General features: G+C 39.3%; 1 protein-coding gene across 11 annotated transcripts in view; it reads right to left on the reverse strand.

The window, feature by feature from the left end:
• Positions 1–1,694: 1,694 nt before the first annotated feature.
• FRS2 (fibroblast growth factor receptor substrate 2) overlaps positions 1,695–17,231 on the reverse strand; it is an 88,197-nt gene continuing 72,660 nt past the window's right edge. For all 11 annotated transcript variants that reach the window (XM_037886716.2, XM_037886679.2, XM_037886689.2 and 8 more), the window contains 2 exons: positions 13,942–14,105; positions 1,695–11,685 (listed from right to left, as the gene is read on the reverse strand). In XM_037886716.2, the coding sequence (XP_037742644.1) occupies positions 10,735–11,685; positions 13,942–14,105 (1,115 nt within the window). In that variant the 3' untranslated portion in view covers positions 1,695–10,734. The remainder of the gene's footprint in view (positions 11,686–13,941; positions 14,106–17,231) is intronic.

The following is a 17,231-nucleotide window of genomic DNA, read 5'->3' on the forward strand; positions in this document are numbered from 1 at the left end:
CCCGCATCCCATCCCACCTTGGAGCCCCAGATAAGCGCCGCACCCCCTCCCAGAGCCTGCAATCCCACCCCCTGCCCCAGCCCAGAGCCTGCACCCAGCACCCAAACTCCCTCCTAGAGCCTGCACCCCCAATCCCCTATCCCAGACCTCCTCCCCCACCCAAACTCCTTCCCACAGCCTTAACAGGTGGGGGGTGGAGTTTTTTTGGGTGGGGGGCGGGTTGTGGGCAGCATGAACAACATTATTGGCCTGCTGGGAGGATTTGAGGACTGGCACTGGCCCTAAGGTAAATTGAGTTTGAGACCCCTGAGCTAGGCAGTAGTACTGCAGAAAAAGGTTATAATAGATCACCATCTGATATGAGTCAGTGTGATGGTATTGTGGAAAAGGTAAATTTAATTCTGAGATGTAATAACAGGAGTGTCATATGTAGGACAAAGTAGGTAATTGTTTTGCCATACTCAGCACTGGCAAGGCCTCATCTGGAGTACTGAATCCAGTTTAGGGCACCACATTTTAAGAAATGTGAAAAAACTGGAGACAATCCAGAGCGGAACAACAAAACTGCTAAGAGGTTTAAAAAACATGATTTATGTGAAAAGATTAAAGGAACAAGGCATGTTTGCTTTAGAGTGAAGGTGAGTGAGGGGAGACAGCAATCTTCAAATATGAAAAAGGTTAGTACAAAGAAGATGGTGATTAATTGTTCTCCATGTCTACTGAGGGTAGAACAAAAAGCAGTTGACTTAGTTTGCAGCAATGGAGATTTAAGTTAAGTACTAGAACAAGTTACAGAAGGAGATTGTGGAATCCTCACTCTCTGGAGGTTTTAAAGAACCTGTTAGAGAAACATCTGTCAGGGATGGTCTAGATATACTCAATTGTGCCTCAGAATAGGGGGTGGGGGTGGACTAGATGTTCTTGTGAGGTCCATCCAGCCCTATATTTCTATGAAGTCAGTGGAACATAAGGAAGGGCTTAGAGTTAAGCACAGGCTAAGTGCTTAGCTGCATAAGGATGGACGGTTGAGTCAGAGCATAAATTACTATCATTGGGGCTTCATCAATACAGTCTTGTGACCTATGCTTACTGCTGAACCAGTAGTTCAGTTTAGTATGCTGAGCTATTGCAGATTAAAATTTATAGTCCTTGCCACTGTGATTTTACAAGGCTGTTTTAATACTTTTACTGGTGCTGTTAATTCAGTTATGACACATTAACGTCTTGTGATTAAGGGGATGACTCGTGACCTAATTTTGCTATCTGCCTTCAACAAGATTTTTAGTTTGTTTTCTATAGAACTGATTATTTACTTCAAGAAATATGGGATATGTATCAATTTAAATGGCACCACACGGAAAAAGCAACATCTTTCTATATATTACAAAGATGTAAGGCCTGAACACCACTCAAAAAAATCCACACATACTTCCAGGGCCACCACAGAAAATTTCCAAACTTAAAAAATTATGTATCTTAGTAATACAAAGGAAATAGAATAGAGGCGGTCTTTGTGATAAATGAGATTCAGAAAATTAAGTGAATACACAATGTTAGCTAATAAGGCTATTGGTATGCCAGGGACAATGGTGAAAAAGGACAAATATCTTTTCCATTGGATTGAAGGTACAACACACCCAATATTGAATAATGAAAATCATAACAGTCTCAAACAAGAAATTCACATGCTCCCAACAATGTAAAATCATTTTTATTGCCATGCTACAATTTAAAAAAAAATGAAGTTGGCACTGATGAGGGAGGACGACAATGTTGTCAACATTACATAATACATTTTTTAAAAATGAACATTTGGTAAGCTATCAGTAATGAAAATGCAAACCCAACTTAAATTAAAATTCTAATATGCTGATTTGGAACAGCATAAAAATACTGTACTATGCAGAAAGTGTCAATTTTCTCATAAAAAGAAACATGGAATGTCTGTAAAAGATTAACCAAACAGGGCAAAGTTCATGGACATTTTATAAACAATTTGGCAATGGTACTCCCACTATTTATAATTTTTATAAAAGAAATAAAAATCTAGAAAGCTACCTTTATACAAAGTTGTTATATTTATGCCTTTAAGTAGGAAAAAACATTTTATAATGCAAATTAGAACATAAAATAATCTTACAATATCATACAATGTAATGACCATAAAGGAACATAAAAACATGATTTTGGCCTTTATAGAAATATATATTTCTGCATTTAATAAATGCATTTGTGGCACAATGGTGACTGCTGTACTATTACTACCAGTCAGCTTCATGCTAGAGCTGTATTCAGTTGTACTGTAATTGCAAATTTGCAGTTTAGTTAAGATGCAGATGATGGTTCAGAAGTAACAGTTCTAGGTGATGCAACAACAGAATGAGGTGTTACATGCAAAAAAAGGCAACGTTTACAGTTGGGACACACTGCATTGTGGGATACCATACAACACTAATTTTCCTTTTCAAACCAGAAGCATATCCTATACATTCAGTAATTAAGTACCAATATCTTACAAGTGAGAATGTCTGTGTTAAAGATTTGGCAACTTCAGGGAAAGTACAAAGTTAGTACCAAATATATAGTATATTGTATGTGTGTGCGCGCATACACACCTACACACACCCCCTTACACAATCCGATGCCAACATTTGCATTAATTTGGAGTCAAGCATGCTGATGTCCATTCCTAGCATTAAAAATAAAAGCAATCCTGAGCTGTTTCTTTCACACTCTTTAGAGTCATTTCCTCTTTCATACATAACAGCTCAATCAATGTACACTTATGTATGACAAATAAAAATTTATATTGTAATTTTAACTCTGGCGACCACAAATAGGAATTTTTTTTAGTACAGGTAATATATTCATATTTTTACAGTATTTTTAGGTCATTTTTGAATAGCTTGATCAGCCAGATCTTCTGGTGTAGTACAGCCATTTTGCACTCAATGCCAGCAGAATCTGAGCAGGTAGCACCTGATCCAACAGACACCGAAATCAACAGAAATCTTTCTGTAGGCTTCAGTGGGCAATGAATCTTTCTGTTGGCTTCAATGGGCCCAGAGACAGTGTATCCAGCTCAAGATCACTCCAGTACAAAGGTAATCCACAGAGGCTCCTGCCTCACACCCCCACCTCTGCAGCAAGCACAGAGGATGTGATTGGAGGTTGATATACCCCTATGCTCTATTATTCACCTGCTGTGATTTTGGGCTGGTTTGCAGCTAGTGGGGAGAATGTTCCTGGGAAATAGCCAGGCACACAGTGGCCCCCAGAATCAGGGAGTGGAAAGGTGAGCTTCATGGCATCTAAGTACTCATGCTTCTCAATTAAAGGTGAAGTTCTGGCCCTGCATCTTCATTATCTTCTCTTATTTTTATCACTGTAATTCTCAGACACCAGTCAGCGTTGGGGTCCCATTGTGCTAGGTGCTTTACAAAACACAAAGGAAGACTTAGTCCCTGCCCCAAGGAGCATACAACCTAATTCTTAATTATATTTTTACATCATCTCATTTGTATATATACATATTTGCTACATTAAATAGAAATACACCAAGGTAATGGATATATCAGGAAACTTTGTCACAATATGTGTATTATCACACTAGATAATTACTAAAACTGCAAGAAAAATTTTAAATGCCCTTTGTAAATATATAAAAAATATAAAAATGTCCAATACTTGTTTCATGACTTTTAAAGATCAGACATATTTTCACCTATATACCTACATATTTCCACACAAAATACTGCGTTAAACTGGAGTAAACAACATTAGGATAATATCCTAATAATACATCTGACAAATGTCTTAAGTCATACTTAAAGCACGATTACAAGGAACATTAACACATGTATGGTCAGAGTTAAGTCTGCTATGTAAATTTTAATTTCCTATTGTGTGTGTTTTTTTTTTTTTTTTTTTTGGCCTGGAAGAGGAAATATTTTCTAAAGATTGTGAAAGAACCTTAACTCAAGATTTCCTATCTTTTTAATGAGTACTATTTAGGAATGGACATCAGCAACCTTAACTCCATGTTAACGCAGTTTTTTGTGCTGGAATTTCCCCTAGGCTCTCTTTTTTTTTGAGACTGTAAATGAAGAATTCAACATGAACACGTCTTACATGAGCTTGATTAAATATTTTTATGAAGTAAATACTGTCAAATTTGAATGCCTGAATTGTTATTCATGGAAAAACCCCTACATTTAAATGCCAAAATCAATTTCTATCAGCCAACAAGCAGGCTCAAACTTTTCTTGACCTCTTCAAGTGACGGTCAAGAGAGAAGAACTTTTCCTCTAAGAAACCAATTAGATCCACTACCAGCCTCTACAGTATGTTTCCTCACATTCATTTTTATTTGCAGCCATAAACAACACAGTACAGTGCAGATATGGAGTTCTACTACAGATTCCACCTTATATCAAGCAGGCAGTTCTGTTAAGAAACAGAGCTCCACATCAGGGATGCAACACCACACACAATGCAGTAACAACTCAATGAAAACTTGTTCACTCTTAATTCTGGCTCTCGATTAATTGCAGTTAACTCACGCGATTAACTAATCATGATTTTTTTAATCAGTTTTAATTGCACTGTTAATAGAATACCAAATGAAATTAAATATTTTAGATGTGTTTCTACATTTTCAAATATATTGATTCCAATTACAACACAGAATACAAAAAGTGTACAGTGCTCACTTTATATTATTTTTATTACAAATATTTGCACTGTAAAAATTATAAAAAATAGTTTTTCAATTCACCTCATACAAGTACTGTAATGTAATCTCCTTATAGTAAAAGTGCAATTTACAAATGTAGATTTTTTTGTTACATAGCTGCACTCAAAAACAAAACAATCTAAAACTTTAGAGCCTACAAGTCCGCTCAGTCCTACTTCTCGTTCAGCTAAGACAAACAAGTTTGTTTACATTTACAGGAGATAATGCTGCTGGCTTATTTACAATGTCACCTGAAAGTGAGAACAGGCATTTGCATGGCACTTTTATAGCAGGCATTGAAAGGTATTTACGTGCTACATGCTAAACATTCATATGCCCCTTCATGCTTCGCCCACAATTGCAGAGGACATGCTTCTATGTGGATGACGCTTGTTAAAAAAATGTGTTAATTAAATTCTCACTGAAGTCCTTGGGGGAGAACAGTAAGTCTCCTGCTCTGTTTTACCTGCATTCTGCCATATATTTCATGTTATAGCAATCTTGGATGATGACTCAGCACGTTGTTAGTTTTAAGAATGCTTTCGTTGCTGATTTGACAAAAGCAAAGAAGGTACCAATGTGACATTTCTAAAGATAGCTACAGCACTTAACCCAAGATTTAAGAATCTGAAGGGGACAAGGTGTGGAACATGCTTTCAGAAGTCCTAAAAGTGCAACACTCCGATGCGAAAACTACAGAACCCGAACTATCAAAAAAGAAAATCAACCTTCTGCTGGTGGCATCTGACTCAGATGATGAAAAGGAACAGGCATCGATCTGCGCTGCTTTGGATTGTTATTGAGCAGAACCCATCATCAGCATGGATGCATGTCCTCTGGAAAGGTGGTTGAAGCATGAAGGGACATATGAATCCTTAGCGCATCTGGCACAAACATCTTGCGACACCGCTACAACAGTGCCATGCAAACGCCTGTTCTCATTTTCAGGTGACATTGTGAACAAGAAGGGGGCAGCATTATCTCCTGCAAATGTAAACAAACTTGTTTTTCTGAGTGACTGGCTGAACAAGAAGTAGGACTGAGTGGATTTGTAGGCTCTAAAGTTTTACATTGTTTTATTTTTTAAGGCAGTTATTTTAACACATAATTCTACCTTTGTAAGTTCAACTTTCATAATAAAGAGATTGTATTACAGTAATTGTATGAGGTGAATTGAAAAATACTATTTCTTTTGTTTTTTACAGCACAAATATTTGTAATCAAAAATAAATATAAAGTGAGCACTGTACTCTGTGGTGAAATTGAAATCAATATATTTGAAAATGTAGAAAACATCCAAAATATTTAAATAAATGATATTCTATTATTGTTTAATCACAATTAATTTTTTAAAAATCACTTGACAGCCCTACTCTAATTGAAGTGAAAGAAGGCAAAGGCAATCTGTCCTCTGTTGATGCTGCCTCATCCTGGGCAAAATGGAACTACCCCAGATACCAACATGAATATTCTGGGCTGGCTTTTCAGTAGATGTACATTGGCATAACTCCATTGAAACCAACTGTTGATTTACACAAGGATACTTGTCTGTCTCTCACACTTAGATAACACTTTCAGGTTGTCATGCCCATGGAAGTACTATTTAATTTACCATAAGTTAAATAAATTGAGTGTAGATGCCTCTATTTCTTTCAGTGCCTGTCTGGGCTCTGAGTGAATATGAAAGCCTGACTGGGTGAAGGGTGATGGATTATCAAACACTAGGGAGGGTGAGACTAGCCCTTGAACAGGAGGAAATGAGGCTCCAAGGAACAATATTGTGGTAGCTGCTCATGCGGCTGTTGCAGGGAGCTGGGCCACATAGTGGCCCTGCTTTGAAATCTTGACCTGGACCCTGTATATCATAGCTGTGGCCCAGACTAACTGCATTCTATGTTGCAATAAAATGCTTTAATGTCAGAGATTTGAACACACTGATATTATTTAAATGCTGAGACATCTGACTAAGTGCAAAATGTAAAGATAAATACTTGGGGGCCCGATACTGCACTACTGAAGATAATAGTTTTGTTATGGATTTAAATGAGAGCAAGATTAGGGCCTTACTGTGTCACTTGTTATATTCAACACCTTCCATATGCTGAATACATTATCAGTACATGAGTACATTTTATTTATTTTTTAATTTAGACACTTCACTGAGGAGAAACCAAAAGAACATTATAAAGCCAGTCAAATTTTTCCAGAATTGGTCATTTTTAAATGTATTTGATAGAATCACTGGAAAAAAAAAACTTTCACAAAATAGAACTCTGCACCTCTTAAGTATGCAGTATCAATTTGGGAAGGAAATACTTATTTTTCCCTTGTGTAACCATGGATTAAATTCCCACTTTAACTGCATTTTCAATGCAACAATGGAGTCTTGGACAGTGCCTCCTCAGATTTTATACACTGCAAATAAGAATTGGTTAGAGCAGCTACTTAATGTAGTAGAATATATGAACGCTCCGCACCTTTTACTAGTCATGGCATCAGGGGGGAGCGACTTCTAGCTTAAAGGCTTTACACATTGGAGGATTAGTAGTGTGGAATATGTCATGTGCCTGAAAGGCAGAGGCAGCTGAACATTGTGGATAAACAGAATTAAAAGAAAATTTGCCACTTTTTGTGGGCATTGGTTAGGTAATCTTCACATATTATGCCAGTTATTTTCCAATGAACTGTTACATATTCGTTGCATCTTGCTCTGTACACCTGTGGGTCCAAAATAAATATGCTTAAAAATACAGTTGAGAAATTTTAGCTAAAAACTGAACCCCAGATCTGCAGACAGTGAATTTAACATCACAAAGAGACTGAGATACAACCAAGTCTCCAAGGGTAAAGTGCAACTACTTCATAGGAAAATTAAATAAAAACAATGCCATAGATGAATTGAGTAGTTTCTATCTCTTACCTGCTTAGGGAAATGGAAGAGGTTTAGGGACTTCTTGAAAAATATGCGGGTGGAGGCATCAGCCTGAACCTAAACACCGTGCTTAACATCTTTAATGCTAAAATGCACTCTGTATGTTAGAGATACTCTTCCCTTTAGGTGCAGTATGATGTCTTTTGCATTTGTCATATTAAAAGCATTACCAACCCCAAGCATTCAAATATCATGAATGAGAAAAAAAAATCATGAGATTGGATTTGGCTTCTTTTTAGAGGCCTTCTGGTTTTTGATCCTTTAGGGATCATATTTTCAAGCTTTTCTCCCCAAGGGCAAGAAATTTAACTTTATTTTTTTGGGGGGGAGGGGGGAAGGGGAGAGGAAAAAAAAGGAAAAAGTGAGATTTTGCAGTATTCACAACTCCAGGATCTACGGCTTTAAGAAAAACACTAAATATTACAACACTCATAAAATTGCAAGAGTTGGCAACAACGTTATTCTGAATGGTCCATGGTAGGTCTTGGATAGGAAGGATGATCTAGTGGAAAGGGCACTGGACTAAAACTCATGAGAGTGGGGTTGAATTCCTGGCTCAATGTGTGACCTTCAGCAAGTCATGTATAGTTTACCTGGGCCTCAGTTCCCCCATCTGTAAATTGGGGACAGTACTTACTCTACAGGGGTGTTTGAGGATAAAATCCATTAATGATTAAGACACTCATAGATTATGGTGATGCGAGCCATATAAGTCTCTAGATAAGATAGCTGATGAGTTAAGTGTTCTAGCTTTTTAACTGCTTGAAATATAGTGCTGAAATCTTGTCTTAGTTTACAAATTAGCGACAGTTTGTCGGTCTGATTCTAGTTCCTAGCCCACTTCACACATCCACCACACAGTTTGAAACAATTGGCAATCATGCTTCAAGACAGACCCAGGATTAGTATATGCATGGTGTGATGCAAATCACAACAGAGGTGCAATGTCAGGGCGGAGCAAGGGACACTTATAGCACCATGCATCTGCACTACCTCTGGTTCTAGTGAAATGCTACTAGTCCCTCACCTTTTTGAGCACCTAAATAAAAAAAAAATGTATACAAGTGCATAGACTAATAGTGAAATGATTATGGAAAAGTTTCTTGATCTCAATGAAGTTTTCTTACAACGTCCCAACTAAGGCTCCTGTTCCCTTACTACTGTGAAGCATATGGATTGTGCACCTAGATGCATTTTAGAATTATAAAGTTTGTAAAGAACACTGGAAATCCCTCAGGATAAAAAGGCCTGACCTATATAAATGAGGCTGCCATTATCTCACTGGGGTGAACAGGAAAAATGTATTTCAGCTATCACTCTTCCTACTATTTATCTGGCTGAAGACAAAAGGAAAATTTAATAGGGAAACAGGAACACCGTCCACAAAATTCAAAGAACTGGAAATAGTGTTTTGTTTTATATGAAAGCTCAAATATTACATGAGGACCCTAGCATTTTTTTAAGACCTCGCCTATGGTTTCTTGCATGTGATTTTTCTCACCCACAGCTCAAGGATTATTATTCGTCACACCAGTTCACATAGTGGTCAGTTCCTTTGAAATCACAGGCTCAAGCTTAATCTGTTTTCTTTCTGGTCCTGCACTGCACCTGCTGTACTGCTATCAATTCTATTAATATTCAGTATAGAACAAGGGACTGTCAAGGGCATACCTGGCATGTTCAGCAGATGCATTCTACTTGGATGTACCATAACATCGAGCAGCAGTTAAGCCATTAGAGTAACTGAGTTAACTAGCTGCAAAGGGAAAATATATATGCCCATAGATATTACCTTCAGAAAATTCTCTACATATTGTAAGAAACTAATTCGGTCTAAATCCAAGTACATCATCTACAGATCCACACAGTTAGAATTTAAGATTTGTCACACTGAACTACCAACTGCAGTACCTTGCTTCCTATGGTGACCTATATTTGATGCTTCAGAGGAAGACAAAAATGCATAATACACCTTTCCACTTGTGCAATGCTGTATGCTGCTGGACACTATCACTTTTGGGATGTTTCTGTCAGACATAAAAAGTAAAACAATAAAACACTGGACAAAAGCAACCCTGTTAAGTAAAAAAGGTTCCCACTGAACCTTCAAGAGATTTTTCTTTGACAATGTGCAGACTGAATAGGAGCAACACACATAAAAACCCTAAACAATCATTGAAGTTATACACAAAACTTAACTGTTCTTAAGGTACAGACAATACAGAATAGGTCAAAAGACATCCCACACATGAAGATGGAAAGGTGAGCAGGACTGTGAAATTAGAGAACACCTTAAAATCACAGATATAATCAACCTTTGAATTCCTTCAGAAAACTCAGATTAAAATTCGGTAAAACTGTTCAGGAAGCTTGATACTACCACTTGGAAATATCTTTTCTAGTGGAAATGACTTATGGCTTATTTCAGACCCAACTCTATCTCTGACCAAGTGAACTTGATGTAACCCCTCAATGTTACAGAAATTTAAAAAAACCTTCAAGAATTTGAAGCTTGTCCAAATTACTTCAAAAAATGAACTGACATATACAAGGAAGCACGGTGTTTATATCCCTTCACATGAGCCAATATGTATTATGTAAGTCAAACTGATTGAATAATGAATTACTCACACCTCTCATATTGGAGGAGGCCACATGAATGAAGAGAGTGAAGGTACAAATATCAACCTTGCAAGATTAGGGCTATCAGCTAATAATGCACATCAAGAGGCTTTATAAAATGTTATAACAATGACTATAGGCACATGGCCAGAATATTGATAACTTCAGAACTGGCAGTCACTCCAACTCTAACCAAGTAAAGAGGCACTGTGAAAAGTGGCAATGCTTCTACACAACAATTACTATTACTGTAGAATAAAATGGTGTCATTTAATGAGTACCTGCTCTACATTATTTCCCTTTTGTTAGACAAGCACATGAAGTATTCAGAAAAAAGTCTATTACTCTATAAAAAGCGTTACTGTTAAGAAATGCAAATGAAGTATTTGCATCTTCAATTTTATAAACTTCACAAAAGGTGCAAATGATTTAATGCTTCCCGGTTTCACATAGGCAGGTCAGTACTGTTATGTCTAGTTTTTCTAGATGTACCATCATCTCGTGGCAGTGCTTTCTGCAAACTTGACATAGCAGCAGTTCTTTCAATGTCTATCACAGCATACAGCTCTGTGCGCCTGGTTGGAGTTTGTGGAAGTGGAGTGGTAGGAGTTTTTGGAGTCTGAGGGTTGTCGGAGTCACTGCCACCTTCCAAGTCAACCTGTATATAATTAAGCTGCCTGTGTTCTAAACTTGGACGTCTAATATCAAAGTTAAAGACTGTTGGTGTACAGTCCCGACGTCGTGTAAATTCTACTTTATGAGCACTTGCTGGCACAGTTACATTCTCTGTATTTACATAATTATGCATTGGATCTAGGTTATTGTGGTAGCCGTTCAGAGATGGGGTCTTTGGTCCTAAATTGTCATCTTCATCTCTACTTAGCTTGCGGGCTTCCCAAACAGGCGGCAAAGATGGCAAGTTTTCATAGTTTAACAATGCAGTTCTCCTTTGAGCAGAGTTGTTAATATTCTGGGTATCTGAGGTACTTGTTGATGTCAGACGACCTCTCCTGACTCCTGAGGCACTAGGGATTGATAACCTATTTAGATTTTCATACACTAGTTTATTACCACAATGTGTTTCTTTACGTTCATCACTGTCGTACCCAGTATCCCATTCAGAGTTGTTTGTACTGCTGCCACTAACTTGGTCTCTCCCAAGTTGCTCCAGTTGCTCTCTTTCCATTAATTGTCTTTGAACAGGTGTTGGTCCTAAAACAAATTTGACTCCTTCAGGCTCCAGAAGAACCTGAGCATCTCTGTCATCAGTGCAATTCTGATCTTCTGTTGTCTTGCTTGTTTCAACATTAGAAAGCCTTAATTCCAGCGGTACATGCACACTTGATCTATTTTTTCTTTCCTCTTGTACACCAGTAGTGTTGACATAGGTGTGCACCTGTAGAGGACAAATTCAGACATTAGTTGCACTTTTTCTTAATCTCCTTACTCCTTCCCTTCCCTCAAAGACTTGCAATCTTTTTGCCTTGCTGTCTGAAGAGTGAAGGAAACTGTGTTTTGGGGACAGAGTTCTGGGGTAAAAGTCCAGCCTGTTGGGTTGTGTTGAGCGTGGAGCTTTGTCAGAGGTTTGCTACTCATCTTATTTTTGCAGTGTTGTTTTAAATAATATCAAAAGGTGCCCAGACAAACCAGTGAGAACCTATTTCTACCATTAAATTTATTAATAAGCTCAATTCTACCTTATGTCTGAGCTCTGCTGAGGTTACAGCTCCCTGATCCAGTGCCAGGCTAGCCCCAACATTGGTCAGAACAGCCTTGGGGCTGCTCTGACTAAAGCCACTGGTATACTTGGAGGGTTAGGTAGCAGATCTCCACCCTACACACAGAGAGTACATCCATGCCAGGGGAATGTGGTGCAGGAGTTGCCTTTGCTAAGTTTACATGAGCAGATTTCCCCTCTGCAAGGGAAATTTATCTGCAGGCCACTTAAAGCCTGAATCCAACCTGTTGTGCCAACCGAATGTTGGAAAAGTGCTGGATCATGCCAGAGAATCTGTCCCATAGTAAAGTGACAGCACTTCCACCGAAGAGCATATAGTCAATTAATTGTCAAATTATAAAACTATTTCAGAAATAAAGATTGAAGAGGTCAGACTGGTATGTTAAATTGTACATTTACAGAATTAAAAGAGCCGATCAGGGTGTTGGTAGCAGATGCGCTTTGGGTGAGTTAAAAGCGCACCACTAGCTTCACACTTCATCCCTTCAGTGTTCCCAACCCCTTGCTTTAAAGGGAATGGATAGATGGAATTCTCTCATCCCCTATACCACTCCTGGATCTGGAAACTTGGAGGGCAAAGGTACTGATTGAGAACAACTCCCTTCTATGCTCCACACTACCAGATCTCTGCCAGGATTTGCCTGCTGAGTGCGTGTAGGGCACACTAGTAGATGACAACTATTACTTTTCCGGGTTGCCTCACACATCAACAGTCATGTGTGTCTTCATTTTTCAAGTTATTTGCTTCTACCAAAGAGCATTGCTGAGAGTCAAATACAAAGATGTAGTTTCTCCCACAACACTTACCCAGTGACATGCTCAAAAAGCCATGGTGAGGCGCTCAGCTTCTCTCCCACTCCAGTTGCTTTCAACCCCTGTTCTCCCTCCCTCACCTAATTCATTCTCCTTTGAACACTCCAACCATTTGTTCTCTCCTTTTCCCGCCCTGCAAGTGCTCACTTGACTCAACTCCATCTATCTTCCTCTCTGACTTTTGGCTCTGCCTCTTTTTCTCCTCCCAGTCTCTCATCATCATTCTCAGTGACTTTTCCATGCTCACTCCCCATATGACTCTTACCCACCTATCTTAAGTTCATGATTGGGAACTTCTGGCACTATTACAATACAAATAAATGCATAATAATGTGTATTTTTAAATCAAGTAGCTAAGAAAACAAAGTTGCTCTTTCGCCAGATGCACACCATATACATCATCATCAAGGCTACGGTTTTGTCACGGAATCCATGACTTCTAAAGACCCCCGTGACTTCAGCCCTGGTGACAGGGAGCTATGAGGAACCCCCGCCACTCTGAGGCAGTGTGCCCCCAAGCTCTCAGATGCCATGGGCAGCGGGTGTACCCTGCTGCTCCCAGCTATGGCCATGGCTGGGCAGGGGGACCCCCACAGCTCCCCAGGGTTGGAGAGGAGGCGGGGTACCCCCCCCACCTCTCCACGGCTGGGGAGGGGGGATTCTTGCAGCTTCCCTCCACTGCTGGTTGCAGGGGGAACTTGGAACTCTGAGCCCGCACAGGTGGTGGGACCCCAGAGCTCCCAGCTGCCCAGTACCTTCCCATTTTATCATGGATATTTTTAGTAAAAGTCAGGAACAGGTCATGGGCTTCCATGATTTTTTCTTTATTGCCCGGGACCTGTCCTTGATTTTTACTAAAAAATACCCATGACAAAATCTTAGCTTTAATCATCATCCTAAAATGGTACCACATGCAAACATTTTACAGTAATACAACATACTATGCAGATACACACAGCCAAGATCAGAAAAAAACACACATTTTTCCATCATGGAAACAGATCTAGGAAAATAAGTGCAAATACAAATCTACAGGGTCAGTACAAGAGCAGTAGAATTAATGCTGTACCCAAAATATGTGAAAATAAAGACTATGCTTACTTGTTCCTCTGCTACAAGCAATGGATGCGTTGACTCTTCACCTACTGACGGAAGCCGTGCACTTCCTACAGAGGGATGTCTGCTGGAAGGATGTGATGAAGCATCTCCAAAGGAGGGATATCTTGGATACCCATTAGGTAAACTTTGTGCACTGAACCCAGGAGCTAATTCAATTTAAGAAAAGATGCATTAAAAAGATATTCAAAGTGCCCCCTTATGTATCATTCAGCTGCTTTCTTTTGTTTTGGAAAGTGCATTGTACATTGTGGACACTATCAAAATAAATATATTTAACAAATGCCAAATGCTCACGGGGCCAGATATGTGCCTAAAAAAATATATCTAGATTGGATCTCCTCAATATTTAACTGACAAACCATGTGCCAAAAATTTTAATCCCCTCAAGAAAATACGAAAAACAACTACTGCTGAGTAACAAAGTGGAATTGGCATCAACATTCATTTTCTTAAGTTCAGCCCTCTTAAACTGTATTGTTTGCAAGCATAAACAAGAGAACAGTTTACGGGAATGTATATTAGGGTACGTCGTCAGTACCCGCCGGCTCAGCGGGTAGTGATCGATCTATCGGGGATCGATTTATCACGTCTCATCTAGACGCGATAAATCGATCCCCAAATTGATGCCTGTACTCCACCTCTGCAGGAGGAGTAAGCGGAGTTGACGGGGGAGCCGCTGCCGTCGACTCACCACCGTGAGGACGGCCAGATAAGTTGAACTAAGATAGTTCGACTTCAGCTATGCGAATAGCATAGCTGAAGTAGCATATCTTAGTTCGAACCCCCCAGTGTAGCCCAGGCCTTAGATATAAATGCTATTGAAAAATTAATTTGTTTTTCGTAATTGCATTGCATTGTTTGTCAGTATATTTATGATACAGAATGACAGCAAAGATTGCAAACTCGTTTACTTTATTCAACAAAGGGTAAGCTAAATATACAATGGGAAAATAAGTTAGTTTCATTGGTTACAAGTATTTCATCAGAAAAATTGTTAAGCCAATTTCAGGTTTTCTTCACACACTGCCAAATTTTAATGCAGTTTTCCAGTTAAGTACATAAGATTGTCAAAAGAGATATTCTTTTAACATCACTAGTCACAAGAGTGTCTACTTTTGAGAACTTCATTCCACCACTTTTCAAATTCATAGTTTTACAGTTCTAGGTTATCTGAAGTGAACGTATAGACAACACTGAACAAGAAGTTTACATTTTTAGATCTCGATGGAGGAGGAACCATAACCCTCTGATAGAACTTAGTTCTTATCAAACTTCTTTTCAATATTGCCATTAGTAACATGAAGCTGTCTCCTTAAGGACAAGAAAATTACTTGCCTGTAATTCTACTTTTTTAAATCACCACCACCACCACCGGATCCTCACTGTTAGATCTCAAGCCTCCAACCTGAGATTGGCCAGAACTCCCACAAACAGAGTTTTGGAGGGCTTCACACACACACCCTCCCCACATCAAAAGAAACATTCCAACCCTGCAGCACGAAAGGTACAGCTTAACTGCCAATTCCCTTTTGAGAGAAAGAGAGAGAAAGAGAGAGAAAGAGAGAGAAAGAGAGAGAAAGAGAGAGAAAGAGAGAGAAAGAGAGAGAAAGAGAGAGAAAGAGAGAGAAAGAGAGAGAAAGAGAGAGAAAGAGGCTGGAACATGACCAGTACCAACATATCATTAACTCTGCAGGGATAAAGGGTGAGTTCATATAAAAAAAACCCACATTCAGTAGACAATGTTATTTTTGTATATAAATACGCACAAATACACAATCACCACAAAGCAGAGCACACCTCTTCATAGGCAGAACTCCTACACTCTGAAAGGAGATGCATGGGTGAGAATCATGTGAGATATGTTCAAAGATGAAGAAAGAATTTTCTCTTCTTTAAAGATACAATCGTTATGGGATTCTCACTCTTGGTGAGTAAGGAGCTTAAGGGATGTGATGTTTCAAAATAAAACCAAAGGCACTGCATCAGGCAATGATTAACATGTACCTTAGGCAAGATGCAAAGCAGCTCTTTTTTTCTTTAATAAAAAGGGAGGATGAGTCACCTCCTGCTAACCAAGAAGCATCAATGCAGAGGGATTTGAGGATGAGCGCTCAATAAGCAAGAATTATCCACAAATATATCTAGATAAAGATATCCTAAGAAACAAAATTCATAGGCATGGGAGAGTTTGGGCTCCGCTACCTATGAAATATGTTCCGCAGACGTGAGAGATGGAAGCTGACTGCAAGCCATGACACAGACATCTATGACTACATCTGTGAGGTAATGGTCTCCCAAAAAGCCAGAATTCAAGCCATTTGTTCAGCTATACATACCATGCCCTCAGAACTACATTCTGTCAAAAAAAAAAAAAAAAAAAAGTGTCAGAGGACAGCTCAGTCTGGACAAGGTCAAAGGAGTTCTGAGCAGTCATCCAAAGCCACACTCTGAGCCTGAGAAAGCTCATCTTAGATATTTATCAAGTCAAAAATGACAGTCTTGGCTAATATGGGGATATTGGAAAAGGAGAGATAACTCAACTGTGCAGTGGCTGGAGTTCTTCAAGGTATGTGTCCCTATGGGTGCTCCACTTGAGGTGCACATGGCCCCATGAACCTTTGACCGGAGATGTTCAGTAGCAGTGCTCATTTGGCCCATGTATGTTCTCCAAACATCCTTGTTGCCTGTACTGGGGATACAGAGAGCTGCACAGGCAAACTGCCCTCAGTTCCTTCTCCACCACAAAGTTCCATGAAAGGAAGCTCCAAAACAGAAGGAAAGGAGGGCTTGTAGCAGACCACCCTCAGGGAGGCATCTCAAACAACTCCAGTTATGCACAAGGTGAGTAACCTCTCCTTCATTGAGTAGTTTCCCTGGAAAAAGTTCTCTGCTTCAGATGACTCCCAAGCAGTGTCCTCACCCAGAGGAGGGAGCTTCAGAGCGAAGTCGAATAGTGAAGACAAAACTGCATTACCAACTCCAACATCTAATCTATAGGCACGAACCAAAGCATATAGAGAGGTCCAGGTTGTGGCTTTGCTGATTTCAATAGCCAGAACAGGTTTCAGTAATGCCACAGAAACAGGTAGAGGCCCTGTACAATGGTCTAGCACCCTGGAAGGAGGATGGATTTGACAGACTCATAACATGAAATAATACCCCTGGAAATCCACCTTGAGAGTCTTTGGGAGGAGACTGTGGGTCCTTTGGATCTGTCTACAACTGAAACAGTCTGGGAGACTTTCTAAATGGTTTAGTTTCGTCCAAATGGA

This window comes from Chelonia mydas, chromosome 1, assembly GCF_015237465.2.
Source record: "Chelonia mydas isolate rCheMyd1 chromosome 1, rCheMyd1.pri.v2, whole genome shotgun sequence".
NCBI lineage: Eukaryota > Metazoa > Chordata > Testudines > Cheloniidae > Chelonia > Chelonia mydas.